The 10,829-nt window shown below is 40.9% G+C and overlaps 1 protein-coding gene across 1 annotated transcript; it reads left to right on the top strand.

Annotated features, from left to right (window-relative positions):
• Window positions 1–6,547: 6,547 nt before the first annotated feature.
• Window positions 6,548–10,537, top strand: LOC121748649 (acidic leucine-rich nuclear phosphoprotein 32-related protein-like). The gene is made up of 3 exons (XM_042143123.1): window positions 6,548–7,879; window positions 9,433–10,123; window positions 10,189–10,537. The coding sequence occupies exons 1-2, from the start codon at window positions 6,761–6,763 to the stop codon at window positions 9,691–9,693; spliced, it is 1,380 nt and encodes a 459-aa protein (XP_041999057.1). The 5' UTR covers window positions 6,548–6,760; the 3' UTR covers window positions 9,694–10,123; window positions 10,189–10,537.
• The last annotated feature ends 292 nt before the right edge of the window (window positions 10,538–10,829 follow it).

Genomic DNA, 10,829 nt, shown 5'->3' with positions numbered 1-10,829 from the left:
CCCGGGCGCTCGCCGATTGGCTCGCCCCTATTGCAGCCTCCCGATCGGCGAGCGGAAATTTTAATTTTTTTTTATTTAATGTTTTTTTATGAAACTCATTCTTGGTCGTTTCTCTTTTATAGAGACATCCGTGAATGTTTTATGTTCCACTTTCGATGTGGGACAAACTCATTCTTGGTTGTTTCTCTTTTATAGAGACATCCTTAAATGTTTTATGTTCCACTTTCGATGTGGGACAAACTCATTCTTGGTTGTAAAGTGGGACAAATTCATTCTTGGTTGTTTCTCTTTTATAGAGACATCCTTGAATGTTTTATGTTCCACTTTTGATGTGGGACAAACTCGTTCTTGGTTGTTTCTCTTTTATAGAGACATCATTGAATGTTTTATGTTCCACTTTCGATGTGAGACAAACTCATTCTTGGTTGTTTCTCTTTTATAGAGGCATCCTTGAATGTTTTATGTTCCACTTTCGATGTGGGACAAACTCATTCTTGGTTGTTTCTCTTTTATAGAGACATCCGTGAATGTTTTATGTTCCACTTTCGATGTGAGACAAACTCATTAATGAGGATGTTGTAATGTTATTTTAATTTTAATGAAGTGTGTTTTTTTAATTAATGTACTTTTTAAATTTTTAATATTATTATTGAATTTTTCCTTATCTGTGTCGTAAATTTAATTCCGTATTTTGTGTGATTGTTAATTATTTGTTTTTAGTGCTGATGATGTGGCTAGGCTATGGCTAAGCTATTGCTTGTCCAGTTGCTTGTCCTGATGATGTGGCAGGGGGGATTTTAGTGCTGATGATGTGGCAGAGGAGTTTGTGGCTGGGCTATGGCTGGGCTATTGCTTGTCCACTTCCTATTGTGGATGCTCTAAGGTAGCATATTAGGAGGGGGGTATGGCGATGTTTATGTAATTCTATCTTTTCATTTCTAGTTGTTGTTGGGTGCAATTCGGCAATATACCGGCTTCATATGGCTGCGGAAGGATTAGAGAAAACAGTTGCATTGGAGAGTTTCAGTAATAGGAAGGAATCATTTGCTCTTTCGATACCAAGATCATCGGGTTATGGTAGACTCATGGACAGCAAAACTGTCGAGTGGACTGAACTTGCTCGTATCAGTGAGGAAGCATCAATCATTGGTATGGACTTACATTCAAATTATTCTGCCTCCTCAAACAGATGTGAGGTTTGGATTGTCGGCGGGGATGGAAAAGTCGGAATGACGATTGTTCATATAGTTGGGAGTGAGTGGAAAATAGAAATCAAATTTACTTTTACTTGGCCAGTGGAAAAAGATAGGCATCTCCTACGCATTTATTGGTGCAAATTGCCAGAAGCTAGGATCTTCTTCTTCACCACTGATCCTGAGTATGTTTCATGCCTTAGGAAGAGAATAATGTGTTTGGATGCTTCAATTGATGAAGAGTTGAGGCTCTATGTTGGCAAGCTTCATGAAGAGATGCCAATGCTACATGAATCATTTGAGGTATTGGTGGCGGATTGTTCAAAGCTGCGCCAAAGAAGACCATTCTTCAAACTCTCAGAGGTCGTTCTCGAATTCGGGAATCGTATGAATGGGGGAATCGAACAAGCTGCAATCTCATAAATCCTAAAGTAGCTATTGGAAGTATAGTATCGATGGTGATTTTGGTAATCAGGTGCTCCTTGCAACAAACATTTGTTACTTAATCCATGATTATACACTTGCAACGAACAACACCGCTCCAGTTTAGGTCAAAACAATTAAAGGTAATGTTATAAGAGAGAATGAAATGGAAAGGGAGATTAGGATGAAAGAGATTGAGCTCAGGGAGGGGAGAATAATTTGTAGGGTCGAAATATCATGTGTGAGAAGTTGTCATGGCATGTCATTTAGGAGTTATTGTGATTTTTCCTTGTATCCAAGAAGAAGAAACTGTGGACAAATGAAATTTAAGAAATTGAAATTACAAACAGCATTGAGCAGAGCTGCTAACTATCAGCTCCTGGTTGGCACGCAAATCGGCTCTGATCTAGAATGGCTGATACAGAGAAAGCCCAACTCGCTGCTTCTCTAAATGATCTTTTTACCAATGTCTCCGGCATGATTAAAGGCGAGCTCCAGGTAATTGGAGACTTTACTCTGGCTAAATTTGAATGAACAGATACTGGTGAGGCGATGTTGGTAACTGAATGTAGACTAGACAATCTTACTTTAGTGACAAATCGTTGCGCAGGATGTCTAACCCTTAAGGCCTCGTTTGATTGGTCTGTTAGGTCTTGATAGGCCACACAATCTTACCACTATCATAGGTTTGTTTGGTATGATACACAACCCCAAATACCCCGGATATACCCACTGACCCGGTAGAAATTAAGACAGCAACCTACCAAAACCATATTCTTCAATCCCACCCTCCCTCTCCGATAAAGAACTATGTCGGTCTTCTGGTTAGGCGTGTTCTGCTAAAATGACCAATACATCCCTCTCCTTGTTCCCTCCTTCTACGAATTTAACCTCAACTTCAATTTGATATAACACAAGGTCCTGAACGATTCAATTGGGGGTTTAAAACAAGATCCTGAAATCGCTGCAAATTTTTCCCACGACGACAGACAATTTGCTGTCAATAACAACGACGCCGACGAATCGAGGGGCACCCATTTACTGCAATTCCTCTCTGAAAGCGTATTACTTTGTTTTGCATTGAAAGCTCTTCAAATTGTGCGTCGAATCTTGCTCGATTCTTCATGGCTAATGAGGACGACATACCTAAGGTACGCACTGTCCGATTTTTGTGAAGCGGGAGTTTGGCGCGCGTAGATCTAAATTTGGGGGAACCGTGTTTAATTTGTATGTGAATTAGGGTGGATGAGGACAAAGTTGGAACAAAGCAGTTTTTATGAGGACAATTTTGTCCAATCCATATGCTATCAAGGGTTTGTGAAGGCTGAATCAAACCAAGTATAACTGTCTTGGTCCTATGAATCATACCAACCAAAACTCACATGATATATGGTGAAGTAACAACAGTCATGGAATAACTGATTGCAATAGCACTATCTGACCCATCCCAATCAGACCAATCAAACTACCGAATTTCGGTATGTAATGGTATACCACAGTATATGAAAATTCATATAGTTACCTTATCGAAAAATTCTGGTAAAACATCATACCGTACCAAAAATCACAATATATCAAAAATTTGATATTTCTGTATTTTCCCTTGCCATGTACTACTAGTATGCACCACTCTCCAACCATGAATTTAACCAATGTTTAAAAAACCAGACCGGACCGGCCGATCGGACCAGTCCGACTGCGAACCGGTAACCTTTCTTGTTCGATTCATCATATAAAACTGGCAGAGGGTTGGGCCGTTTTGGACCGAATGAGCCGGCCAACTGGACCAGAAACCAGGAACCGATTGAACCAATTTGAAAAAATTTTAACTTTGTAAAATGAATTAAAATTAATTTGTAAAAAAAATATACTCCATAATATTCTTCTTTCATTTCATATTAACCCGTACTTATATTGGACTTATGAATTGATAAAAGTATATACTTGAAAAATCATTTGTGTCTCTCTTTATAGATGTGTTCCACCTTATTCTTATTCCATTTTCAACGTGGGCTGAAAAGTCTTTGTTTTATAGTCATCTTTTATAATCTTTTGCCTTTACTTTTTCATTGTGGGGTATAGTTTCTTTTGTTAATATGTTGCATATTATATCAACTATCAACCATCGACTATATACCATGATATATCTATAATTGAAAGCTATATACATATAGTTTATATAACTAGATCATAACTAAAAAATTAATAAATTTAAATTCACTTTCAAATAAAGTTTTAATTAGTAATGCTTAGATTGAAAAATAAAGCAACTATAATATATAATGAAAGAAACGTTTATAACATAAATCTTTTTTTGATACATAATAAACATATGAGTATGTATATTTATGTATAACTAGTAATACTATTACTTGTTAAGAATTGGTATATATTATATTTGTATATCTATATATTATTTGAAATCAAATTATATATTGTATTAATGCTTGTTTATTTATATATTTTGAATTTCAATAGTATTATACCAAATATGTATTAAATTATATACTAAAAAATATAAATGCCACAGTATTTCGGTTTGATCAGTGGTTGAATCGGTCCGATCAATTAAACCGTGAACCGATAGCTTAACCGGTTGGCTTGGCGGCATTGAATTTAACAATGGCAATCTCGTAATACAAGGAATCCAAATGGCATATTCCTCTGCGGGTTGCCATATTTAGGCCATCCACAACGCTGTTCCTATACCGTTCCTTAAACCACTATTTGAGGGCCCCACTGTACTTTTTTACTCCATTCCTTAACTAAGGAACGGAGGATTGAAGGAACGGAACCTGCAATCCTCCGTTCCTTAACCGTTCCTTAACCGTTCCTTAAATTACTATTCATTCAATTTCATTTTTTTTTATTTCCAACTCAATTCAATTAAAAAACACACTTTAATAAAAAACAAACACACTTGATTAAAAAACACACAACATTAAAAACAACTACAACTTAAAAAAAATAAAAACCACACAATTAAAATCCTAAAAAAATAAAAACACACAATAAAAAACACACAATTAAACGTGGGAAAATTAAAAAACTACTCTGCCGGCGAATCATCCTCCGGAGGCGGTCGAGGTTTAGGGGGAGTCGGAAGGTCAAGATGTGCTGCCATAGCAACAATTCCGTTCCACCAGGCCGTGAATTGGGCGTACGAGAAGCGGGAAGTGTCCGCCATTGTGGCGGTCATGTACGCCACCATAAGTGTGTCCGAGCGTCCCCGCGAGCCCGATCCCGAGGCCGACTGGCTTGATTCGCCTCGGCCCTTCCTCGCTCTAGCCGCCTTCGCCGCCTTCGTCCCTTGCGGCCGACGGCGCCCAACGCTGGATCCCCCGTATTCGCCGGGCGTTGGATCCCCCGTACCCCCAAACACCTGCGGTTCACCCTCGCCGGCCTCACCGGTGTCACCAGACGAGTAGTTGCCGGTCGCCGTGTGCTTCGTGCGCTTTGAGGTTGAGCCCGAGCTCGAGCGGACACCGCCGGCCCACCTTTCCTCGTCCTTGACGAGCTGCCAAATATCAACATATTTGAACTGTACACCGGTGTCCTGGTAGAAGACGCGCAAAGCCGCCCTCAGAATGTCGGCGCCCGAAGCTCCGCTTTGGTAGTTCGCCGCTTCGGCCGTGTAGATGCCGCAAAATTTTTTGACCTGTAGGTCGACTCGGCCAAAGTGAGCACGGAGCATTGTATATTTGCGCTTCCGGGCCCCTTTCGGCTTAGTCTGGTGGTAGACATCACAGACCTTTTCCCAGAAGCACTTGGCGGCTTGTTGATTCCCGACGATGGGATCGTACGAGACGGTGAGCCAGGCGGTGTACACCGCCTTTGTTTCTTCGTTGGTGTAGGGATGCCGGCCCAGATCCTCCGGTTCCTCCTCCTCCTCCTCCTCGGGTGCCTCAGACGCAGCCCTGGAGCTTCCACCGCCTCGGCCTCCTCCCTGGGTGGGTTCAACGGGGATATCCTCCCGAATCTGGGACAAACTCTGGGAAAGCCGCGAGCCGGAGGGTCGAGCGTAGGCATCCACATCGAAAGTGGGTGGTTGGTACCCACCCGGCGTCGCCGACCCCTGGGTGCCCGGCGTCGACGACCCAGAACCACCAAGTGTGTTGTACATGGTCTCCCAATCGCCGAACGCGTTGAGATCCCACCCACCGGCGCCGCCACCACCGTAATTGCCGTCGCCGGACATTTTGTGAAGAGATTGAATATGAAAATTGGAGAGGAATTGATGTTGATGTAGGAAGAATAGATGTGTAGTTGTGTGAAATGAAGATGAAATTATGTGTATTTATAGAATAAGAAAATAAAAAAAAAAATAAAAAAAAATGTTAAACGGATATAAAAAACGGTCATATGACCGTTTACACATTTTTAAATTTTTTTTTTTTTACAAAATTCGAATTTTTTTTAAAAAAATGATTTATTGCGTCATAATTAACGACGCCCACTCGCGGGTCGGCGAGTGGGCGTCACGCACGACGCAGGAGCTGCCACGTCTCGCAGGCAGCGGCGGCGCGCGTGGAGGAACAAGCCGTGCCGCGTCTCGCCGGCACGGCTCACGGCACGGAATGGGGACGGCCTGGGAACGGATTGGCGAGCCGCAACGCGTCGCGCCGGCGAACCGTTCCGCCGGAACGGAACCCGCGACGGCCACGGCCCGCGTTGCGGGTGCCCTTACACCGCCCAAGGAGACGTATCAGACTTGCCGAGCGCGTGACTTTCTCGCTCTCTAGTCTCAGACTTTTTCTTCTAAAGAAACACACTATCCATCCATCACAACCGTTAAAAATTCTACCACGTCATCGATCCCTGCTTTTCTAATCCGACGGTTTCAATTCACTTACTCGTCAAACTCCCTCTGTCTCGTCTTCTAACCCTACCGCGGTCAAACTTAACTCAAATCCAACCAACCCTAAGTTAACTCATCTAACTCGGACGCGACTCACCTCCTCCAATATCTTATAGCGAACCAGCTCTGAGAGACATACACACAGAATTTTAGAGAGAGAGTTTCTACAAAGCCAAATTCTAGGGTTTAAACCTTTTTCGAATCAGTATCATTATAGGAATTGGATATTGGATATAGGAATCCGCACGTGTTTTTATGCAGTGGGAAAATAGGGATTGATAGAACAATGGATGAGATCTGGGAGAGAGCGGTGGAAACGGCGTTGGACGGCCAAACGGACGTCGATTTGGTCCGGGCGTTAACGCTCGACGGCGCGGTGAAGTGCGTCCACGGCCGTTTACCGCCGCCGTCGCTCTTCGAGAAGTTCCACAATCTCCAGCACCTGTCTATGGCCAACATCGGCGCCTCGTCGCTGGAGCAGTTCCCACGCCTCCGGAATTTGCAGAAACTTATTTTATCGGATAATCGGATCGCCGGTGGGCTCGAATTCCTCGTCGCAGCCGGACCTGAATCGTTGCGGGACCTCGATTTGTCGAATAACAGGATTTCAGATATTAACGACTTGGGACCGTTGGCCGAGCTGAGGCTGGTCTCATTGGATCTCTACGAGTGCCCTGTTACGCGGATTAAGGACTACCGATCTCGTGTTTTCGGTTTGATTAGGTCATTGAAATATTTGGACAAGATGGATGCGGAGGAGAATGAGCGCCCGGAGTCGGACGACGAGGACGATGATGATGATGAGGAGGATGAGGATGATCCTGGCAGTGGAGAGATAGACGGCGAGGACCACTCGTTTAGGCTGAGCAATGGGCAGATTGCGGGGAGCGATGGGGTTGTGGATGTTGATGAAGATGAGGAGAGCGATGCCGACGAGGAGGAAGCGGAGACGTCAAGGGCGATCAACGGCTTGAGTCATGCTGGCAGTTCTCATAATCATTCCAATGGGTTTAGAGTAGAGGTTGTGAATGGGGAAGATGACGAGGAGGAAGGAGATGATGAGGAAGATTCGGCGGAGGAAGTGTTTGAAGATGACGAAGGTGATGATGAGGATGTGGTGGAAGTCCACGACATCGATGACAGTGATGATGGGGAGGATGGTGTTGAGGACGAGGATGAAGACGGCGATGATGAGGACGGGGAGGAAGAAGAAGTCGATAATGATGATAGGGATTTGACGGAGGCCGAGAGTACTGATAGGCTCACAAGCACGGAGGGGGAAATTGATGCACATGAGCAGGGAGAGGACGACGCCGATGAGGATGATGATGGGGAGACGGGAGAGGAAGAGCAGGCAGTTGAGGAGGATGGGGAGTATGAGGATGAAGAAGAGGCTGAGGATGAGGTATAATTTTTTTTGTAATTGACATCTTGTTTCTTTTGTGCTGTTGAATTGTGTTGGGTAATTTTTCTTTGGCAGTTGAATTGGAGGCTGATTGCATATTTAACCACTATAATCTCACATTAGGCCTAATTAAATGCAAATGTACTTTTTAGCTTGAAAGTCTTATAGTATTACTGTGTTTTGCCAAAATCTGGTTGCAGTTTTTGTGTATTAAGAACTCGCACCGATTTTTTCTATCATTATTATTTTTTAATTACATTAAGTTTTTCTATTCTGCCTAGGGGTTTAGTTAATGATCTTGCTTTGCCTTTCTTGGACATCCTTGCTGAATTTATATTTGTGTTTTTTCAGAACTTGCTTTGCCTTATTTGTCAGTGGTTTCTTAAGCAATACAGTGGAAGATCAATTTTTTTATGTGGTTTCTATTTGACAGTTGCACCTACAAGGTTTTTGGTTATTATGTTTATATGAAATCTTTGCCAAAATGACTGATGTTGTAAAGAAAATTGCTGTAAATCTGGTTCTTTAGATTTGACTTCATCTTTTTTAGTAAACTTGTGTTTCTGAATTATTGACTAAAAAGTTGCTTAAATAAATCTTCATCTGTGCCTACTGCTTTGGTATATCAAAATTTTGAAAATTTGTCCTACAGTGTGAGTAGCCATCCTTTGGTATGAACTTCTGGTAAAATAAAAATACTGGTGACAGTGAGTTGTAGTTGTAATCACCTTGCTTCTAATTCTGGTAAAAAATTGTTTTAATATTGTTGATGTTCAACTTACTGGAAAACCATTAGATCCCCCCTCCCAAAGATTAATCACGTAGAGACCTGTCTTTTAATATTTTTAATGGAAAATCATTATTTTTGCATAGCCTGATTTAGAATTTTGTGATTTTATTCACGTTTTCCAGGTAAAAAACAATCAGTTTACAATAACTGGAAAAACCATTTGCTCCTTGTCTATGTATGATTTGAAATTGGCTTTTATTCTTTAGAATTGGTGGTTACAATTAGCTTGTTCTTGCAACTCAAAAAATGAAAAAATAAATGATTGTAATACTAAAACTGTTTTGGTGCTCTTAATTTAATTGTATCTGCCCATGTTTTTTGTGATTCATTAATGTAGCATGAGTGCAGGAGGCCATACTTATTTTTATAGAAAAATGATTTCCAAATTTCTCTGATTTCATGAAAATTGTGCCTGAACTCATATTTGAACCCCTTTAAGATGTCATGATGGAATGACAAACTGTTGGACGTATAATGTACTGCAATAAATGCTGCGCATTGTATTCATTGATGTACTGAGTATTGGTCAAATTTGGTTTATGGCTTGTGGTATAACTTCTCAGTATCAGGTGAATGTGAAGTGCTAACTATTAGTTTTACATTTTGAGATTTGCATTAGGTTTTCTTTTATTTATGTCAATCTAATTGTGTATGTAATACCCTTTGATTAATGTTGAGTGTTCTTCTCTGTGTGCGTGTTTTTTAACCATGTTAAATAGTCCTTGATAGCTAATGGTAAATTTGTTGTGTTGGTTGATTGCAGGAAGATGATTATGGGTCTGCTGGATACCTGTTTCAACCAGTGGAGCGGGTGGAAGCAGAAGATAATGGCGGTGGTGGAGAAGGTGAAGACCTTGAATTGGAGGAAGACGAAGATGATGAAGATGGCGAGGTTCAGGAATTACCGGCTGCGTCTTCTTCCCATAAAAGGAAGAGAAATGGTGACAGTGACAGTGACGATGATGGGGATGATGGTGAGGAGGAAGAAGAAGACATGGCGCAGCCATCATCAAAGCAGCGATAGAGATGGAGGGGCTAGCTATGTTTATATGGAAGAAGGGTGGAAAACTTGAAATTAGTAAAATGGGGTTTGAAAGAGTGTGTCCTGTCCGTAGACAATATTTTGGAGGGAAATTATGTTATGGGTGGGAACTGGACAGCATGAAAATGAGTGTTTAAAAAGTGGTTTATTTCCCGCTTCGCTTCAGTTGTGGTGTTATGCCTTGATTCGAATCCAAGTTCAACTCGCTCCGCAACTCAGTAGTGGCGACGGCAGAAAAGGAAATACTCATTTTTGTTGACATATTTTAGAGGGAAAATGGAAAAAGAAAAAACAGAATAGAGATTATTGTATAAACGCGAGTGTATTCTATTGGATCAGTTAAAAGAATTCAGAGGCGGCGTCGTTTTGCGAATTTTGATTCCACGTGCAGCATATGATGGGTTGGATCAAGGTTATAATGGGTTTTTTATCCTATCATCAGTTAGCTTTAACTAAATTCTGAAGCTCTACTTATAGTTTTTTGCAGGTGTTTCAAGGCACTCGAGCTGAGTGGATCCATTACCAATTATAATCCATGATGGGCTTTTGCATATGTTGCGTCAATCAGCCCAAGCGTTTCCGTTCCCTTTTGGTTTAGGCGATTTTAGGCTGTGTTTAATGTAGGTGGTGGCGAAGGGACCCACAGAAGGCCAACTTTGACGTTACTTCCATCATTTTTTATTTTCATGTATTGTTGATCAATATTGGAATATCTTGCACAAATTTATGAGTAGCCCCTCTATAACGCAATTTCCAATTTATTGTTCACGGATAGTTCTACTTTTTTCTTATTTCTTTAATTTATAAAATAATTTAAATTGAAATATTTGTAAATATATTTATCTAAATTGCTATTAATTGAAAATGATAAAAAAACAAATATAGGAATTTTATTAAAATTTCAAATAATAATAATTGAACAAAAAATATAGAACATAATTAAAAAAAAAAAACTCCATATGGTTTTTTATAACTAAGCAAACTAACAAAGTAATAAAATGGGCAAATTATGAAATTACAGTTTATATTCGTGAATATTTTTGTGTCACCCACTTGTCGAGTTTGACTTGAGAACTGAAATATTTTGAATAACTAACCTCCTATCATTACGAGATATT

The sequence above is a fragment of the Salvia splendens genome, chromosome 9 (genome assembly GCF_004379255.2).
Source record: "Salvia splendens isolate huo1 chromosome 9, SspV2, whole genome shotgun sequence".
In the NCBI taxonomy this organism is placed as follows: Eukaryota; Viridiplantae; Streptophyta; class Magnoliopsida; order Lamiales; family Lamiaceae; genus Salvia; species Salvia splendens.
The sequence above is the reverse complement of the archived record's forward strand: the minus strand, read 5'-3'. Positions and strand labels throughout refer to the sequence as shown.